Source organism: Macrobrachium rosenbergii, chromosome 3 (genome assembly GCF_040412425.1).
Source record: "Macrobrachium rosenbergii isolate ZJJX-2024 chromosome 3, ASM4041242v1, whole genome shotgun sequence".
In the NCBI taxonomy this organism is placed as follows: domain Eukaryota; kingdom Metazoa; phylum Arthropoda; class Malacostraca; order Decapoda; family Palaemonidae; genus Macrobrachium; species Macrobrachium rosenbergii.
In genome coordinates this window covers 32584960-32606010 of record NC_089743.1, presented here as the reverse complement: position 1 = coordinate 32606010, position 21051 = coordinate 32584960, and the positions used below count along the sequence as shown (strand labels likewise).

General features: G+C 43.1%; 1 protein-coding gene across 20 annotated transcripts in view; it reads left to right on the top strand.

Moving 5' to 3' along the window:
- Positions 1-21051, top strand: part of Mettl4 (Methyltransferase like 4) — a 169662-nt gene that overhangs the window by 99022 nt on the left and 49589 nt on the right. For 10 of the 20 annotated variants that reach the window (XR_010857642.1, XM_067130219.1, XM_067130228.1 and 7 more), the window contains 3 exons: positions 2732-2912; positions 7884-7971; positions 19185-19368. Coding sequence is in view for 19 of the 20 variants with exons in the window: in XM_067130191.1 (XP_066986292.1) it covers positions 2732-2912; positions 7884-7971; positions 19185-19368 (453 nt within the window). In the remaining variant the exon portion in view is untranslated. Of the gene's footprint in view, positions 1-1569; positions 1592-2731; positions 2913-7883; positions 7972-19184; positions 19369-21051 lie in introns of those variants that run through there. The other 10 variants (XM_067130293.1, XM_067130265.1, XM_067130274.1 and 7 more) reach the window with 2 other exon arrangements.

The following is a 21051-nucleotide window of genomic DNA, read 5'->3' as shown; positions in this document are numbered from 1 at the left end:
TCAGCACCCACAGCAACATTTTAATGACCCTAGTGGCTCCCTTTTGGCCACACAAGGAGTGGTTCCAGGACCTTCTGAGTCTACTAGTAGACTATCCAAGGCTTTTACCTCAGAAGAGAAATCTTCTCAGACAGCCCCATTTTCATTGTTTTCACCTGGGCTTGTCCACTCTTGCTCTGACAGGCTTCAGACTGTCAGGGAGCTTGTCAAAGCGAAAGGGTTTTCAAGGAAGGCTGCAGAAGCTATTGCAAGATGTAGGTGATGATCATCTGCTGCAGTCTACCAATCGAAGTGGACAGTCTTTCGGAGCTGGTGTCGAGACAGAAATATATCCTCTTCCCAGACGACTGTAGCTCAGATTGCAGATTTTTTGCTTTTCCTCAGATCCTCAAAAGGTTTAGCTACTTCAACAATCAAGGGATACAGAGCCATGTTGAATTCCATCCTCAAACACAGAGGAATAGGCCTTTCATCAAACCAGGACTTGAGTGATTTGATAAAGTCCCTGAACACTTGTAAGCAAGATAGAAGTTCGGATCTTGTCGGGAATTTGGATATTGTCCTCAAATGGCTCTCGGGCCCACATTTTGAGCCTCAAGAATCCTCTTCTCTTAGAGATCTGACAAGGAAGACACTTTTTCTAATGGCTTTAGCAACTGTGAGGAGGATTAACGAGCTACATGCCCTTGATAAGTGAGTAGGCTTCTCTCAAGGTGACGCTGTCTGCTCCTTGACCTTAGGATTCGTGGCGAAGAACGAGGACCCTTCTAGTCCCTGGCCATGTTCCTTTCCAGTCAAGAGCCTAGCTAACATTCTATGTCAAGCGGATCAGGAAAGAGTCTTCTGCCCAATTCCTTCTCTTCGCGAGTATTTACAAAGAACCAAGGAAGTTAGAGGTCCTTCTCCGAATCTGTGGTGTTCGGTTAAAAACCCCAGTCGTGCATTATCTAAGAATGCCTTAACATTCTTTTTAAGGACTGTGATTTCTGAATCACACTCTAGGATCCAGGAAGATGTCTTTCCTGTATGCAAGGTCAAAGCACATGAAATTAGGGCAGTGGCGACTTCCTTGGCCTTCAAACATAATCTATTGCTGTCTTCTCCCCTGCAATCCACGTATTGGAGGTGCAAATCAGTTTTTGCAATGTTCTACCTGCGTGATGTGGAAACAATTTATGAAAGTTGCAGTACTCTAGGCCTGTATTTCGCAGCTGGCAATGTTGGCTAAAGAGGGATAGGAGGATTTTCTTGGGTTTTTCCTCTTTTCACTCTCCTTGAATGAGGATTGGTGTTTTTCTTGGGAAGCCTGATTGGTGCTGTGTTGTGAGTGCCATCAGTTGGTTTGAATTTTAACAAATTTGTGCTGTAGGTTTTAATTTTCTGTTCATATTTTGTACTGCGCCCAGGGTAAGGGCATGCACACATTTTGATGTCTTTTTTGGATTGTTAGCTTTGGCAACCTGCGATTAACTCCTATGCTGCAAAGCATCCACTGAAGTAGAGGCAAATCATGGCCCTACTGCCACACCACTACAGGTCAAGAGGAGCCCCAACCAGAGGCAGTACCTACCTGCCGTAGCTCCCTCACCAGGTAAGGTTAAACAAGCATTTCACGATGCTAACTAAATTTTCTATTTCAAATTCATCTCCATCTCTGAGTGTTTTGGAGTAGTTTTGTCCATGTATCCCACCTCCTGTCAATGTGGGATTCAGCTATGTAATTATTTGGTAAGTTATGTACAGTAAACCCCCCGTATTCGCATTCTCATGGTTCACGGACTCACGCATTCGCAGGTTTCTCTGTGGAACATATCTAGCCATTTTTCACGGAAAATTCGCCCATTCGCAGTATTTTTCACTGAGAAATATTCACTAATTACTGTATTTTCATATAATTTTCATGAATAAATGCACTTTTTGTGATAAAATATTAAAATACTCAGGTATAAGCATTTTTACAGGGTTTTTCTTGGTTTAAGCTTTCAAAATGGGCAGTTCTAAGTGTTTTTAGAGGGGTTTTAAGTATTCGCGGATTTTAGCTATTCACGGGGGCGTGTGGCATCATCCCCGCGAATACGGGGGTTCACTGTATATATAAAAATGACATTTTTTGATAAAATAGTTTTATATATACTTACCAAATAATTACAGCAGAGCCCTCCCTCCTCCCCTCTCATGGACATAGGGCATAAACGAATTGAGCTCTTTAGTTGTGTTGTACGTATCCTTCCCTGAAAGTTGGCGGGGCAGTATAACTACACCCAAAACAAAAGGGGGCTACCACGAATTTTAAATTTTGAGCTGCTGCGTAAAGTAGAAACTAGTAGCTATGTAATTATTTGGTAAGTATATATAAAACTTTATTTTATTATAAAAATTTCATATTTAAAAAGTATCATATTTCAATATGTTGCAGTATGCAGACCATAGTTTTTTGTTAGAGTGCCCTCCTAGTGGCTCCTCTGATTGACCTTGCATTTATAATTGAAGCAAAATACTGAAGGAGTTCCTCAAAGCACTTACTTATACTGTGCTGTCATGCACTACCTGCAGATTAACAAAACTACCTAAATTGGTGAAATTTGCTATTTTGTAATACTGACCTCATTCTCAATAGCATTGGCAAGAAAGGCACTCAGAGAAACCATGGTTTGTATACAGAACTATGAAATGGCGTAAAAAATTTCTCAAGTCGTTTGCTTACCTTTTGATATATCCTTGTTTATTTCAGGATTTCCTGCTACATTATAAACATGTCTGTAATGATTTCCTCCAAGAATGGTGTGGTGCTTGATCATGAAGCTTGGATTTTGAAGATGTACAAGGATAACTTAACCTCAAATGTAGAAAAGTCAGAAAAAGGTGTTGAAATTTTTCAACAGTTATTTGATCTTAGAACACCGTTTCTAATGGTTAGTATTCATTATAGTAATGGTGTTTCCCTTCAGTGCACAAACCTCTTCTATTACTATATTGATATTGTACTATAAAAAATAATGTGATGATATCTGGGAAAATAAAGAAGACATGAGTAATCTTTACTATGGGAGTACTGTAGTTCAATTGAGCAGGAGGGTTTTGGTGTGGATATGTGTGCATGTGTGCAATTTATGGTTATTTCATATACCCTCCTGCACCTGTCTTCACCACAGCCCTCTCAGACCCTTTGTATCCATTTCTTACTTATACTGTATAGGTATGAATATAATCAGATTATGCATTGTTCAGGACTCCTACATTTGTCACTGAAACCCATGTATTTCAAAAACTTTTTTCAAGTAGCTGCAGTGAAGGTTAGCAAGTCTGTTGAGCTGGATGCCTATGTGACCCATCCCTCCACACCATAAAGCAAACAGACAAACATTTCAACACTGACCTGTATGGAAATTTTATTAAACCAAACACTCTTTGGCAAGGAGTCAGAAACTTCTGGTATCCTACTAATTCTGATGGGTATTTTCTTTTTATCCAAAATAAAGTTTGAAGAACACAGGGTACACTGTCCAGTAGTGTACACAAAATAAAAACCAAAATATACTTTTGTATCTGTGGTATAATGAAACTGCTTACATGGGCCAAACTTGAAAAGTCATTTTTTTATGAAGAATAATCCAGAGAGAGAGAGAGAGTAAATGCATAGCCACATGATGCATATGTGTACTTATACACAAACACATACATGTACACATGCCAGTTTTATATTGAATAAGTACATAATGACCATTTTATACTTCATTTTGCAACTTCCACATTAAAAATCTAATTAACATTTCATTTAAACCTCTGTGTGTGTGTGTGTGTGTGTGTGTGTGTGTGTGTGTGTGTGTGTGTGTGTGTGTGTGTGTGTGTGTGTGTGTGTGTGTGTGTGTGTGTGTGTGTGTGTGTGTGTGTGTGTGTGTGTGTGTGTGTGTGTGTGTGTGTGTGTGTGTGTGTGTGTGTGTGTGTGTGTGTGTGTGTGCAGGGCTTTTCAGAGATGTATTAGAGCAACATTATTTATTTTATATGGCATATAAAATTTATGAAATCTTTACACCCTCCAAAACACAGTGTAAGTTACTAGAGATTATGCCCATGTAATCATTGTTTGAAATCTTTAGTAAATATGTAATGCAATATATTTACTGATTAATGCAATTATATTTATTACTTTCCATTAAGGGATATTAACTTCATCATGTGTCATACTGTATATCACATTCATACTTTGAATAGGACCAACTTAAAAGAACAATTGGAAATCAACCTGTGAGTACTCATAAGGTTTAGAGAGAGAGAGAGAGAGAGAGATGCAAATGCAGTTTTCATTACCTTAGAAAAGTTTATGCTTCACATTTGACTCAGTTGAGAGAGAGAGATACTACACAGTTTATAAACAATTACCACTGAATGAACGGGAAGCAAGATCTAAATGCTACCTAATATAACAAATTTTTAATTAATTTGTATTTTTTATAACTAACAAACCTGCGGTCTTAACATAAGGATGAATTCTTCTAGCACCAGCTGGAAACTGGTAAAAAAACATCTAAAATTGTAGTACAAGGAATTTGTGGCAACGGGGTTCAGCCAATGGGATGAGAGAGGAGGCATCAGCTGACCTACTCTCACCCATGATGCTGTGATGCATCCAGTTTCTGGTGGCCAGAGGTGGGAAACCTATGTTAAGACCGCAGGGTTGTTAGCTATGAAAAATACAGAAGAATTAAAAATTTTTTATTCGTTCATATTTGGAACAAACCTGGGTCTTAACATAAGGATAGACCCACTTTTGGTGGAAGGAAAGAAAGTCATGAACCAACTGGAGGTTCAGCACACCTGGTCTCACTTCCTGGCTAAGAGACAGCAAAGGAAGGAGATGTAAGCCTCTGTTCTGTTAGTTAAATAGTTTATCAAACAGTCAGATGACTGGGCTAATACACAATGTGGAGAGACATTGTATAAGAGGAAGTAAAAGAACCATATCTGTCAAGATAACAAACCTACGTTAGCCACAATTTGTTTATCGTTCCTCTCTCCCCTTGTTGGAGAGAAGAAGGACTAGCCTCTGAGAGGAATTATTCATGTGTGAATAAAATATACCCAAACAGAATGGCCACACACACACCTGTATCTAACCAGGTCCAGCACATGGTAGATCAATCTTCTCACTGCCTGCCAGTAGAGAAGAAAAGGGAAAGAGAAAAGGAAAAAGACCAGTCATCTCATTCATTTTCACTTTCATACCATCATCTTAGGTAAGATACAATCTGTCCTGCTAAGGGCACTGGATGAGCTACACAACTTGTTGAGCAGCCACCACCTAACCCAAGGAAATGAGTACTAGTCTTCAAAATCCTATGAAAAGACAAGTTCTTTCTGAATGCCAAGGAGGGTCCCAAACCCCTAACATCGTGTGCTCTTACATGCACTGTGTCTGCATTAGAGGCTGAAGAAGAACTATAAGCATGCCTTATGACCTCAGGGAGCCAAAGGGAGATGGTATTCTTGGACACTTCTCTTTTGTTTCAGCCGGTGCTAGCAAAGTCTTCGACACCTGGGCCTGCGGTGACGAGTTCTTTTTAGGTAGCTATGCAGTGCTCTGACAGGACATAAGAGCAATTCATGTGGATTGTTATTAACAAAGTCTCCCAGAGAGGGGATTGAAAAGGACTTGAACTTGTCATAATGAGCTGAGGGATTTTGAGTCTTAGCTACGAATTCCGAGACAAATTTGAAGGCTACGGACCCCCAACCCCTTGTGTGTTTAACACTAAAAGAGAGACCATGAAGTTCACCTAATCTCTTTGATGGCGCCAAGGCCAGTAAGAAGACCGTCTTGAAGGTCAAGTTTCTGTGTGATGTTCATCGTAAAGGCTCATGGTGGTTTAAGCTCTGTAGGAGAACAAGACTGCTCAGAACTTTTGAGTAGCATTGAGGTTTCCCATGAGGAAGACAGGTTTACAGCTTTCAAACGCAGGACTAAACCCTCTGTAGTCTTTGAGGCAGACATAGACAAGCGTTTCTCCACATGGGAAAAAATCAGGAAATCAGCTACCTGCTGAACAGAAGTTCCGACTGGAGAGAAACCCCATCAACAACACCAGTCACAATAGACAGCCCATTTTCCCTGGTACATGGCTGAGGAAGATCTTCTGAGATAGCCAAACATCTCTGTTGCTGCTCTGCAAGAAAAGCCTCACTCTCACAGGAGATACTGGATAGTCTCAACCATGAAGAGACAGGGATCCTATTGATTGGTGATATCTATCAATGTGAGGTTGGCAGAGGAGGTTGTTCCATGGGGGAATTTCTCTCGGGACTGCTGACATGACTGGCTTCTCTGCTCTTTGTCAGAGGATCAGTGCGCGAAAGACTTGAAAGCGACCCTTTGCCTGACGCAGGAGTTAGGCATTCTGATCAGTGTCCAGAAGGTCCAGGTGATTCTGAATCAAAGTATTCTCTGTTTGAGGATTACTCTGAACTCTTGAGCTTTTCGGGCTTTTCTCTCCTTCAAAAGGGCCAAGTCATGTCTCCTGATGGTGCGAGAGTTTCTGGTCCCTCGACCTGCTCAGCTCTTAGTTGGATGAGCCGTCTCGGAACTCTGGCCTCGGTGGAATTTTTTTGTGAAGTTGGGCAGGCTTCACCTGAGGCCCAAGCAATTCTTCCTGAAGGCAAATTGGTGCAGGAAGACTCAGTCAGACTCCGTCGTCCTCCCGGTCACACCCGAGATCAAGGAGGATCTTCGATGGTGATTATCAGAGGAGAAACTTCAGGAAGGGATCTTTCTTTTCACTCTGAACCCCAGCCTAGAATTCTTTTTTGATGCTTCAGATGTAGGCTGGGGAGCTCTGTTGGGAACTCAGAAGGTTTCTGGGATGTGGACATTGCACCAGAAGTCACTACACATCAGTGTCAGAGAATTAAAAGCCATTCACCTGGGCCTTCAAACATTTTGTCCGCTGGTCTTGGGAGAAGATAGTAGTGATCTACTCAGATAACACCACAACACTGTCCTATGTTCGCATACAGGGAGGCACCCACTCCTTCACTCTTTGTGAGGCAAAGAGTGAAGGAGATCCCAGTACAGTCTCTTGGAACTTGGATGTTGTTTTAAAGTGGCTCTCGACCTCCTCTTTTGAACTTCTTCGTTCAGCCTCTTTTAAAAGTGCTCACTAAGAAGACTCTCTTTCTGGTAGCACTGGCTACAGCAAGACGAGTTAGTGAACTCCAAGCAGTCGACAAGAAGGTTGGGTTTGCGCAAGGTAATGCAGTGTGCTCTCTCTCTCTTTGTTTTCTCGCCAAGAATGAGAACATTTCTCATCCATGGCCTTACTCATTTATTGTTAAGAGCTTGGAAGACATTCTCAGGCCAGGAGAAGAGGCGAGATTTCTTTGCCCTGTGAGGGCCTTGCGGTACTACCTCCGCAGGACTGAGATCAGAGGTCCCTCGAACAACCTCTGGTGTTCTATGAGGAACCCTTCTTGCTCTCTTTCTAAGAATGCTCTCTCTTTTTTTTGAGGAGTCTGATCTTGGAAACACATTCTCAGGTTCAAGAGGATGTCTTTCTGATCTTGAATGTTAAAGCACATGAGGTTCGAGCTGTCGCCACTTCTTTTGCTTTTTGACACAATATGTTCTTGTCTTCAATGCTTCAGTCTGCATTTTGGCAGTTGAAATCATTTTTATAAAATGACATTTTATAAAAATGTCATTTTGGTTAATGAGCACAAATATCTCCTTCAAACCAATATCTCTCACTCTCTCTTCCTTCAGGTTTATAAACGAAAATGTTTTCATGAGTATTGGTTATTATGATCATACCCTATGAAATCTGTATCCCTAATGTTTTGTAATCTTTTAGTGGTGTATAGTAATTTAACAGTAACTACTTTTTATATGGTAGGATGGCCAGGCAGAAAAATTTGCAAAGGAAATGGAATGTATGAAGAGTAGCAGTGAACCCCAAAAGAAAAAGAAAAAAATTACCAGCAGTAAGTATTTTATGTCTCACAGTTTATTCAGATCAAAAGGTATTTTTCAGAACTTGTTCAGTATTGTTCAAAGAGAGAGTTAAGTATAATACTTGGGCTGAAATAGAGATTGTTGTACAAGAATGCTGTACATGATAACTGGTGCTCAGTAAGGGGAACTGAATGTGGTAGGAGTGAATGCTACTTGCTGATTTTTCTGAGTGATTTCCCAAGAAATATTGAGAAAACGGTACAGTGTGTTTATTCATGCCTTTTTCTTCTTCTTCTTCATCTTCCTCCTCTTTGCAGCTTAATCCATGCTTTGGGTCCCTGTTTTTAATGAGCCTTTTCCGGATATTTCTGTTTGTGCCCTCCCTTCATCTGTTCCTCTGTCTTATGTCTTCTGAAATGCTCTCTTTCCATCTTCTCTTAGGCCTTCATCTCTGTGTCCTTAGCACTCCCCTTTACATTATCTCCTGTTGCGTATTGCTCATCATCTCCCCTCATTATGAGGTGTCCTAATCATCTCAGTCTTGATTCTGGGGCTTTCTTTGATTCCCTGATGTACTCATTTCTTATCCTATCTCTTCTCGTCACCAGCTTACCCATCTGCGTATCTTCATTTCTGCAACATCTAACTTATTTTGTTCTCTTTTCTTCAGTGGTGCTGCTTTTTGTTCTGTTTTCTTCAGTGGTGCTGCTTTTGCCCAAACAACATAGCAGATCTTACACCACCACCACCACCACCACCACCACCACCACCACCACCACCACCACCACCACTTTCAGCCTAATAGGGAATACACCACCACCACCACCTTGCCTTTCAGCCTAATAGGGACTCTCTTGTCTCAGAGTACACCTGATAATCTCTAGTAGTTCCATCCAGCTTGAATTCTTTATTCTTTCACCTGCTATGTTACTATTGATGTTCACTTCCCAGCTTCAGTGTGGCTTGTTGGTCATGGACTATCCCATCTGTCATATACTATTCAATCTTGGTTCAACTTAATGGTATCTTTATCTCTCTACTCTCTAACATATATCTCCACCTATCTAGCCCCTTTCTATTTTCTGCAATTGAAAGTGTCATGATTGCAGAACATACACCAAGGGAGCTCCTCCCTTACAGGTAAGAGAGTAAGCTATATTAGATAAATAACAAATAAAAACAGGAAGATACACTATATTAGATAAATAACAAATAAAGACAAGGAAGATGAAACAGTTAAACTATGAAGTAAGACTTGTGTGAGTCTGCCAAACAAACCAGCATATGCATCCATTTTGAACTTCATAATTTCCAGTGATGTTATTCCGTGATAAGGAAAGCCTTTCTAAGAGTTGGTCACTACTGGCAGAAACTTCTAGAAAACTGTATAGTATTGAACCCCACGAAAGGTAAGGCAAGACTTAATATTAACAGCAAATTGTGTACTCTGTGGTAGATGGTATTGCCGGGAAGGATGTGAATACAGAGGATGAATAGAATTAAGGAAAATTTTGTAAAGCATGTACAGTGCCCTAATCAAACAATGGTGCCAAGGATCAGTACTAGGATTATCATTAAGAATTTTAATAGAACTCAAGTTTTTATTTAGCAGTTTCAAATACAAGGCACTTGCTGAAGACCAGACAGAATCAATATTCAAAACATGGCAGTTTATAAGAATAACAGATTTCAGAAGAATAGATAGTTCTTCAAAAGTCATGAAGGACATTATCTGTGCAGTACAGTATACCAGTTTTTTGCCATTTGAAGAAAATATAGGACATACATTTCTTAAAAATTATTTGAAATCAAAGATGACACCTAATGTTTTTAAATGAGTTGCATGTAGTTAAAGAGTACCTTTCAGAATTTGATGAGTGTTGAAAACTATTTCCAAGAAAAAATCACTTAAATATATTAGTCAACAATACCCAGAATAAAATATTGTATACTGTAAATTGACATGCATTCCATACATGTCATTATATAGTTGAAAAAATTAAATGTTTTATTCAGTGCCATGTTTAAAGCTGTATAATAAAAGATACATTTTTGATAGGGTAGTCCCTTGTTTCGTCCTCAAGGAGTTACCCCTCATGGTGTGCCCAGTGCTCCATGGTGACTAGACTAGTATCAAAGAAATATTTTTTAGCCTGGTCTTGTAGCTGGACATTGTGTCATAATGAAAACACTGTGACATCTGTTAGAGTATAATGGACTCAAAGATAAGAGGGCATTTTCCCTTATCTTCAGTGAAGCTGAACCCAGTTTTTCCTACGTCAAAAACTGCAAGAAGTGACTATTGCGTGTGTGCGTCTGCCATCTTGTTTACGACCAGGACAGGCAAAAGACCAGCTCCATTACCCTCTGCTAGTTGAAACGGTGCGCACGATGTTTCAGTGCTCCTCACAAAATCGTTTTGATTTCAAATTTTTTCATGAGTGACAATCATGGAAACATCTAAACTTGAAAGCTAAGTGCTTATTTTTAAGCTCCAGTTAAAAATTGTTAGTTTAAACTGTGGAACAATGTTTATTTTGTGTACGGAAACCGGACTCTTTTTCCGAGCACATGGTCGGTGCGCTCTCACAATCTCTGTTATCTGCGAACGCCCTCCAAAATTTGAATTGTACTGACACGATATATAAACCTTCGGTCCTTTCCATTAGGAATTACTTACGGTGATGCTGGACACGGCCAATAAACTCTTGAACAAGGTGGTTAGGCAGTAACTACCACCAGGTAGGCGGGAATACCCACCTGCCCGGATGTAAACATTCCAATTTGCTTTCGGCCATCATGCATTGCAGACGTGTTTTCGGATCTCTTTGCCTTACTTTTGTTAAGCTCTTTATTATCCCGGTGGGAGCTTCCTGTATTTTTGTGTATATATTGCGTGTGTTTGATATTAATACAAACCCACGATTTGTGATAACCTTGCATAAGCCGTCGTTCCCCTGCGTCTGTGTCTCAGGGTTTGACAGCCAAGGGCATATTTAGAGGGCATAACCAAGTGGTAATGCTTCTTTCCAGTAGATACTGAAGGCATTTCCCTGTACGTTCGGAGATATTAGTTTGGGATGTAATATCTTCGCTCCCCTACATTGATCGGGATGTAAGAGTTCGCTTCCCTTCTTGGGCTCCTGCCCTACATGTACAAGGGCATGACTACTTCCTTCCTTCTTGTGGTGAGTGCTGTTTTTGCTGCCTGCGCTTAGGGAGTTGCAGGGGGGGAGGTTGCAGGCGTCGTCGGTAAGTTTCGCTTCCATGGCACCCTTGGTGGCCTCCCCTCCGTCCTTCTCTTGCCCTGTAGGTTCTTCCTTATCTCTCCTTTGGTAGAGATCTCTCTCCTTCGCCCTCTTCGCTCACTCGTCGGGTGAAGACCGCGAGGGGGAGGGGGCGTGGGCGGTCGGGCGACCTCTTCTAAGGGCCTCCTCTCGCTACGTAAGGCAGTTCCCCTCGTAGCGAGAGGAGTCTCCCTCTACTAATCATCTTTGCTTTTCTTTCAGGTTGACAGTGAGCATTGCAGACACAGCAGTAGTTGGCTGGATATCTCAGGGGGATATCTTGCATGATGGAGTCCTGACGTTCATTAAATGTTGCATCGGGATTGACCACAGTACTTGGTTGGAATGACATAGTTCCACATCAGGATTGTTCCGACCATGTTCCCACCGATGTGGATCAATCACTGTCATTGCTGGCCTTCATGTATGCTGTGGCACTGCCTCTGGCATATCTGTGGTCCATCTGCTCCTGCTGTTTCCTGTGTTATGCTCCTGTTAACATGACGACAGTCTCTGGGCGGCTCTTCCTGATCTCCTGCCGCAGCCGCCCTGATCGTTCCTTGTGCTGCTGGTGACTTTCATGTGACATTCTTGGCCATTGCTGTAGCTCCTGCCTTCCGAACCACTTCCGTAGCTCCTACATCAGCTGCCCTGATCATTCCTGCTGCTTCTCCTGGTGGTCATGCCCGGGGCCGCTTCCGTTGTGTTCCTGCCGAGCTGCCCTGGAGGTTACGATGTCCGCCATCCTGTAGATGTTGGAGTGAAGGTGAGGGAAGTCACCCTGTGGAAGTGAGATTCCTGGCTGTTGTGGTAGCCCCTACCCTCCAAACCACTGCTATAGCTCCTTCATCGGCTGTCCTGATCGTGCCTGCTGCTTCTCCTGGTGGTTGTGTCGTGGGCCGCTTCTGTTGTGTTCCTGCCTAGTTACCCTGGAGATTACTATGTGTTGTATCCACCATCCTGTAGAAGACGTTGGAGTGAAGGTGAAGGAAGTCACCATGTGGAAGTAGCTGCCGTGTTCTTCAACTTATCTTCGATTTTGTCTTCTGCTGCCTCTTTCCTTCCTCTCCCGAGGTCCAAGGGGGTCCCGGGATCCGGACAGACCTCCGTCGGCCGAAGGAGAGGAAGGCTGCTTCTTTCCCCTTGATGCCCTTGGATGTCTAGGAACTGCCTCCTTACGAGGAGGCAGTGGGTCTCTCGTTGGCTCTTCCCAACCCTCAGGTTAGGAAACTGATTTGCATACCCCTGGGTTTTGTGCTTTGGGAGTTGCAGGCGCGCAGACCTCTGTTTGCAATCCCGTTCCCAGTCCTAGAGGTTCCACCTCTAAGACGGGGGCTGCTTCAGGCGCTCGTTTGCAAGCCGCTCCAAGTGCTCGAGATTTTGTGGAATATCGAGTATCCTGATCTGGTCTGGAGAGTACTCTCCTCAGCCCAGTTCGGGAGCAGTGCGAGAGAAAGGGCCGAGGCACCCAGGTGTCTCAGCTATTCCTGCCAGCACCACAAGCACTCCCCGAGTGCTTGCCAGTGCTCAGTCAGGTTCCCAGCCTGGTGTCTCGATCCTGTCAGTTCGAACACCAGAAGAAGCAGGGAAGAGATTCCCTTCAGGAATCCTGCTGGACTTCTAAGGGACTGCTCTCTTCCGGGAGACAAGTTTCTCTCGTTGGCTCTTCTGGCCCTCGGGCAGGAACCAATTCACATTCTCCTGTGTGGTCTGGCATTTCGGGGGCTGCGAGAGCACTGCCTCTCAAGACCACGCCCTCGTTGCCAGTCTTAGAAGTCTGCTTCTAAGACTGGTTCGGTGTCTGGCTCTTTTCGATTTCTTAGGAAACTGAAAGCAGCCGTTCCTGAATTTTGGGAGTCTCGTGGGTCGCTCGAATTCTGTGAATCACGAGGGCTCCTGACTAGAGGCACAGGACGAGAGAAAGTGCCAAGACACCCAGGTGTCTCAGTGCCAAGACGCCAGGTGTCTTGATACTGCCCGCCAGCTGCTTCGGTTGCTTGGCCAGGCTTCACCCTTGTGTCTTGAACCTTAGGGTTTGAGCATGCAGGATAGGAGACACGGAATTCTCCTGTGAACCTTCTTCTCGAGGGGCCTCGGCCTCGAAGGAGTTTAGAGTTCAGAAAACTAGTGCTAGTTCACAGCAGAAGAGTTCTGCCCTGTCCAGTTCCGATTGTGCTCGCCGATTGGCTCGGCTTGCTTGGCTTGCTCGTCCCGCTCAGCCCCTGTTCGCCCTTGCGAGACTGGCTCAGCTCGACCCCCCTGCCTCCCAGTCCACCGCACACCACCCGGGATTGCATTCGTGTAATAGGCTCAGTTCGATGCAGCTCGGCTCTGCCCCACTCGGTTTTTCTGAATAGGGTTCTCGGCTCTGTTCGAGTGAACTTCTGCTCTTCCCAGGAAAGTGCTTTGCCACAGCACAAGTACTCTCCCTCCCCCATGTGGCAGTAATCTCCTTCGGTTGATTATTGCTCACGGTCTGCTTCTCACGGTCTGCCTCTCCTGCTGGTCTTACTGGCAGGACAGGTAGGGGTACTCTTTCTCCTCACCTGTTCTCTTTTCCTCTCGGTTGTTCCGAGAGGCGCGAGACGGACAGAGAGCGCTCCAACGAATTTGTCTTCAGAGTGCCTGGCGTGCTTTGGGTGTAGGTCCCCCGATTCTCTCGTAGTACAACCAGGTAGTCGAGGAGGGTATCTTGGGATCTGTCAAGGTCTCCCTCCAAGGAGAGAGGTACAGGAGTTTCACGCTTTGGAAGCAGCGAGGGTGTTCCCCTTCAAGTTACGATTGCCCTCGTTTTTCAGAGAACTTCGTGCCGGTTTGTCAGCGTGAGGATCCCTAGGACAGGACCACGGCTCCCCCAATGAATAATCTTCATCACTCACAACCCTTGCAGTTCCCGAGGGGCCGAGAGGGTCGGGGACCACCTCAGTCCTTGCTTCCGAGAGCGTTCTCGACCAGATGAATTCTTTTCTTCGGACAAGGAGTTCATTCAGGTCGAGACACCAAGCTGCTTCCCTGCCTTGACAGAGTACAAATTCTTGCCTCAGAGCGTCTTGCCGACTGCAGTTCTGTGGGCAATTCTGGCGCTAAGAAGAAGGATTTTGTCCCAATTTGGATCTCTGGTTTTGTAAGTCCCAGGTTGGTTCGACCCTTAGGAACAAACCTTTACTTGGTTCTGCCTTTCTCTTTCAGAGATTTGCCAAATACCGCAGTAATCAAGGGTCATACCAGGGCACTGCCTTGTCCTTTGGACAATGGCCAAGACCTTTGGTTCTTAGTCATCTCAGCTCGACCTTGAGTTCAGGCCAGCCCCCCTCAACTCCTAAGAAGTTCCAGGCTTCGGAAGAAGATTGCAGAACACATAGCCATCTTCTTCCCTTCTAGGAAAGTGTGCATAACTGTGTCTCTTTCCACCCCCTTTTCCAGAAGGGAAGAGAGAAAGAAGTATCAACCGGGAAGAAGTTCTCCTATTGCAGATCCCTGGATGAAATGATACTTATCGAGGAACCTTTGAATATGCTTGCACATTCCCCTCACGTCGTGTGTCTACTTACGAATTCACAGATTGAGGAATAGGCGCACACCAGTAAGACTTTGTCGTGAAGGTGTGTGACCAAGACGATTACTGTAGTACCTTCTCATCACCACCCAGGGCTCAAGGCAGCCTTTCGGCCTTCCGAGAATTCAGGATGAGCTTTGCGACACACAGTGGTTTTGTTGAACAACAAAACCACAGTAGTGGTATTTGTTGACAAACAAGAGGGAATCGTTTTTTCCTCCTGTTTCATCTGTCGACATTTTTATAGCTCACTCGACAGCTCAGTCAGCCAGATGCATTCCTGGCGCGTATGTATTGGTAGGCGAGCTTGGCCTCGGGTTTTAGTAGTCGGGATGGAACATGCTGCTCACTCTTTGCTTCACAAAGATTCATGAAGAGACTGCTCGACTGAGAAATCCCTACCATCTTTCTGTTGCCTCCATGCACAACAAGTAGGTAGTTTTTCTCGCTCCTTCATACCAGACCCAGGGGCTGCTACGGTGAGGCATGCTCTTTTTTGGGGAGAATTCAGTATCTGCGTTTTTCCCTCCGTATTTGTCTGTTTCGCTAGGAGTTCACAAGCATTGCTCACCCCAAGTTACAGACAAATGCTGTTTATCAGGAAGACTCGTTTCCAAATGGAAACTCCCTGTACAGTTCTGGTTGCCGTCAGACAGAACGACTTTACATTGACAGCAGACCTGAAGTTCAGGATGCCTACTTCCAGATCCCAATTCACCAGTCATCTCGCAAGTTCCTATGTTTCGTTTTGGAAGAGACAGTTTATCAGTTCATGGTTCTATGCTTTGGCCTCTCGACTGCCCCTCAGGTGTTCACAAGCATGTTCACTTTGGTTTCAACTTGGGCTCATTCTCAAGGGACTCGCATTCTCAGATATCTCGATGACTGGCTGGTCCTACCAGGTTCTTGAATGAAGTTGATCCAAGACAGAGACCGTCTTCTTCAGTTTTGTCTCAACCTGGGTGTTGTAATAAATATGGAGAAGTCAAATCTTGCTCCCAGCCAAAGGACTCATTACCTGGGTATGTTGATAGACTCAGTCGCGTCGAGAGTCTTCCCTTCAGACCTGAGAGTAGAGAGGTGTCGAGAGTCTTCCCTTCAAATCTGAGAATAGAGAAGTTCAAGATGGCTGTGAAGTCATTTTTATGGAAACTGAAATGGCTTGCATGTCAGTGGCAAGTCATTCTAGGTCACCTATCAACTTTGGAGAAGCTCGTTCCTCATGGCCGACTTCACCTACGCTCTTTACAGTAGAGATTGAAAGAATTTTGGTCCCTGGTGAGTGATTCTCCATTCTTCCAAGTTCCCCTATCACAGGAGGTGAAACAGGACTTGGCGTGGTGGCTGGACGATGGGAACCTGACCGTAGGGATGTACCTTCATGCTCCTTTACCAGAGATCCTTCTTTTCTCGGACACCTCGACTGAGGGGTGGGGCCTCATATGGAGGATATTTTTACTTCAGGAGTTTGGAGCCTGGAAGAAAACATCTTCACATCAACATCCTGGGATTGAAAGCAGTCTTTTTAGCCCTTCATGAGTTTCAGGATCAGGTAGCAGGTCATTCCTTGGCATGATGCCCGACAACACCATGGTAGTGGCTTACATAAACAAGCAGGGGGTGGCTAGTCTCTCCATCTTCACGAATTGACAGTCCAGTTGGTGGTTCTTCAGCCAGGTACATTCCAGGCAAAAGGAATGTAGTGGCAGACAGATTGAGTCATCAGAGTCAAGTCTTGGGAACAGAGTGGTTGTTGCACCAATAAGTGGTGGAAAGGCTTTTTCTCCTTTTGGGGACGCCGATGGTGGGTCTCTTTGCTACCCATTTCAACAGGAAACTGGAAGTTCAGTATTCTTCTCAGTAGTTCCAGACCCTTGGGCAGCAGCGGAAGACGCCCTTCAACATCTGTGGGACAACCTGGATGTTTATGCCTTTCCACCCTTTTGCCTGATTTGTCTGGTGATCAACAGGGTAATGACTTCCCGGAACCTCAGGATGACTTTGGTAGCTCCCTTGTGGCCACACACAGAGTGGTACCCCGACCTTCTAGCTCTTCTGACAGAAGCTCTGAGAGAGATTCCTCCTTGGCACAATCTACTTTGCCAGCCTCACATCAAAAGATATCATCAGTCCATCAAGTCCCTATCTCTTCGAAGTTGGAGACTATCCAGTATCTCCTGCGAGCGAGGGGCTTTTCTTGCAGGGCAGCATCAGAGATGTCTGAATATCTTAGGAAATCGTCAACAGCCGTGTACCAGGGGAAGTGGGCAGTCTACTGTGATTGGTGTTGTCAACAGGGTTTCTCTCTGGTCGGAACTTCTATTCAGCCAGTAGCCGACTTCCTCATTTTCCTATGTAGGGAAAGTCCTTTCTGTGTCAGGTATAGGGCTGCTTTAGGACAGGTTCTCTGTTTGAAAGGAGTGGATCTTTCTTCCTCATACAAAGTTTTGAGAAGTCTTGTCCCCCTAGGAAACTCAAGCCCCCTAAACTGGGATTTGACACTGGTTCTTAGCAGCCTTACTCGCACCCCACATGAGTGTTTACGGGTTTTTCAGATAGGACTTTAGCCCTCAAGATGGTATTTTTACTGGCCCCAGCATCAACTAGAGAGTGGGGGAGCTTCATGGCATCTCTTTTGAGGTGAAACACTTAAGGGGCTGGGTTTAAGTGTCTTTCAAATTTGCCCTGGAATTTGTGGGTAAGACTCAGAATCCATTGGTTCCCGATGACAGATTCAAGTCCTTTTCAATTCTGTCCCATGCAGATTTTGTTAGCAATGATCCTAATGAAATGCTCTTATGTCCAGTTCAGGCACTACGTTACTATCTAAAAAGAACTTGGTACCTCAGACCTGGGTGTCGAAGGCTTTTTGTTAGTACAGGCCGGAACAACAAAGAAGTGTCCAAGAATACCATCTCCTTCTGGCTATGGGAGGTTATCATAAGTGCATATGCTTCTTCTTCTAATATAGATGACAGCCCGTTACGACCTAGGGCTCATGATATCGGGTCTCAGCCCCTCCATCGCTTTTAGGAAGAATCTATCAGTTCAAAGAGTTTTGAGGGCTGGTATGTGGAATTGTCAGACCACCTTTACATCTTTTTACCTGAGGGACACCACTCATAGGTCCTTGGACACTTTTTCCTCGGGACCAGTGGTGGCTGCCCAACAATTTGGTCTGACTTGCAAGTGCTCCTTGTGGGCATATTGTGAATAGCCTACATGTTAGTGTGAAAGAAATTGTGATTGCGGTGAATGGTCTTATTCCTTTCTCCCTTCCCTTCTCCGCTCCCGGCAAGCAGCAAAGAGAACAATCTTCGGCAATGGATCTGTCTAGATACAGGTGAGGAAAGCATCTTTCTTTTTCTTTACTTTTCATACAATGTATTAATCTCAAAAATAGAAGTGACGCCATTCTTCCCTCTGTAAACAGTATTCTCTTCATAGATCAAGGTAGTTAACCAGTTGTAGGTTTTACAATAGATACAGATCATCCCATTCTTCTTGGCACGTTGTGGAATCTTATTCTCATTGTGGCAAAAGTCTGGATGTCTTGCTGCTAGGAAAACTTTTCCTCCTCTTAGTCAGAGGCTTTCAACACCTTCCAATACTCCAACAATAGTCAGGAAGTGAGCCCAGGTGAGCCGGACCTACAATAGGTCATTAGTACATTACTTATTTTTCTCCTACCAATAAGTAAGTCTCCCAATGTAAAGACCGAAGGTTTGTATTTGGATGAGAACAAATCAGAAATTTTTAATCCATTTTTATTTTTCCTAACTTACAAACCTGAGGCCTTTACATTAATGGCCCACCTCAGCCATCCCCCATTCAGTTTTTCCTGGGCTGGAAGTTCACTGGCTGCGTCACGAGATTCTTGGGGGGAAGCAAGGTGAGACTTCACCCACTCGCTGGCCCCACTGGATGGTGCTATGTATTACTCTGCTGTTTCTTGATCATATTACGCAGAATTTTATCATAACCAGTATTCCAGCTGCGCAGGAGAATTTTCCCCAATGTAAAGGCCTCAGGTTTGTATGTTCGGAAAAATACAAATTGATTAAAAATTTGTTATTTTAAAGAAAAATGTTTTTTATATATCCATTATTTTAAACTTTCTTGATTGCCACCAAACCCCTTATTCTCTGTAACAGCTGATCAGACATCAAAATAAGTGATTTAACTGTGTCTGGAAGTCTGATGGAACCATATGTGCATGCATTAACCTACAAGGAGTGGGAGTTATAGGGTGTCTGAGGTTTTTGGCCAAGTACCAAAGGCTATGTAAAACTAATGGTCAAATGACAGAAATTGATTGTTTTTATTTATTCAGCTTTCTGTTTGACAGTTTTTGCTAAAGAATTGTGGTACATAGATATTTTTTTAATTTTGATCAAAGTTTCCCCTCTAGTTTCAGATGAATCATTGGTGCAGAAACATAAGCGATTCGAAGAAATTTCCCATATTATGGAAGTTCTTACAGTGCTTCAGATTATGCCAGAATTCAAGAAATTTTTTTGTTACTTTCCAAGTGCTGAAGATTTTAGAAGTAACAATAGGCCTGTAAGAGATGCTAGGAAAAGGTAAAGGAGAAACTTGGCTTAAATATGTTTAAAATATTTTAATGCACTGTGCTATAACATATACCAATTTCTTGTTAGTCAAGATGAATTACTGAAGTTGGAGTTATGAAAAAAGATATTTTTGTTTGATATCTACGGATGTACAGTACTGGGATTTCAAAATAGTATAATTATTTTTATATATGTACAGTAAATCATGAAGAGCAGCAAAAGTTATCTGTTCTATTTCGTGTTTAATCAGTGAACAGTGGTCAGAGTTGCATTTATTATTGATATATGCTAATTCAACTGCCTTTTCTAGATGTCAAGTAGAAAATGCCATTTAATCATTAAGCTATATCATTATTATTCTTGTTTTGGTCTTCAAGACCTAACTTTCTTAATCAGTCAGTCATTATTCTTTTTAGATGGCATAGTTGCTTGTTTCGTCCTCAAGGAGTTACCTTCAATGGTCTACCAGAGCTCCATGGTGACCAAACTAATGTCAAAGAATTCTCACCTAGTTGGTCGTTTTGGCCAGGTATTGTGACGTAATGATTAACATTATAACACGTGATGGAGTATATATAGACTGAAAGACGAGAGGGCACCTTCCCTTATCTTCAGCAAAGCTTAACCCAGTTTTTCTAGCGTCAAAGAACCTGCAAGAAAGAGAAGTAACTATTGCACATGCGTGTCCGCCTTCTTGTTACAACCAGGCCAATAAAGACCAGGGAGCCATTACTTTCTATTGGTCAATAGTGAACGGTTTATGTCGTTACTGGTGCTCCGAAAAAATTTGACTTTTTTTTCTCCGATTTCATTAGCGAGGATTGTGGAAACATCAAAAATAGTAAGATAAGTGCGTAATGTTAAGTTCCAGTGAAAATTTTAGTTTTAAACTTTTGGAATTGATAATTTGTGGGTGAAAGCCAGGACCTGGCGCTTACTAATCGTTGATTGCTAGTTTTGTTAAGCAAAAATTGTTTTAAATTCTAACTAAATGTTTTAACTAAAAGAAATGTTCCACAGCTTATTATCAATATAGAAAATCCTTTCAGATTATACTATATCTACAATAATCTGGGCAGTAAGTGAGAATAATTTAGACTAGATTAATAGTGGATGTTGTCTGTAGCCTATCACTTGTATCCAGAAATCATACGAATGTTCATTGTATGCAATCGTTGTGGTCTAGCCGTATCCAGAAACTACACGAATATACATAGGCATTTGCATTTAACAATGTAATTTTGGAACCATAGTGAAGGAGGCGTCGCATGGGTACCCCCTTTTGATGGCAGAATTGAAAGAATGTAAATTTCAGCTCGGCATTAAAATACATTTGCCAAAGTGACTTGTCTACAATGTCTATCGAAGATATGAAACAATTTGTGGTAAAAAGACCTGAATAACAGCACAACAAAGGTCTTGAAAAGAATACTTTTAAGAAGTCTTTGTCTGCTGACAACGGATGAATTCGAGCTCATCGTAACAAAAAGAACTAGTCAGACACCTGTGTTGGAATTCTTTGTCTTCAAAATAGGCTTCTTTGATGTGTTTAGAGTTTCCTTTTCAATACAGAATTACATTTTTAATTGGTAAACATCTAGAAATCTTAATGTGTTAGTGTTATATTGCCCAAGAAAGTTGAAATCAGTACAGCCACTGAAGCTCACATGTAGGCTACAAGGTGATACAAGC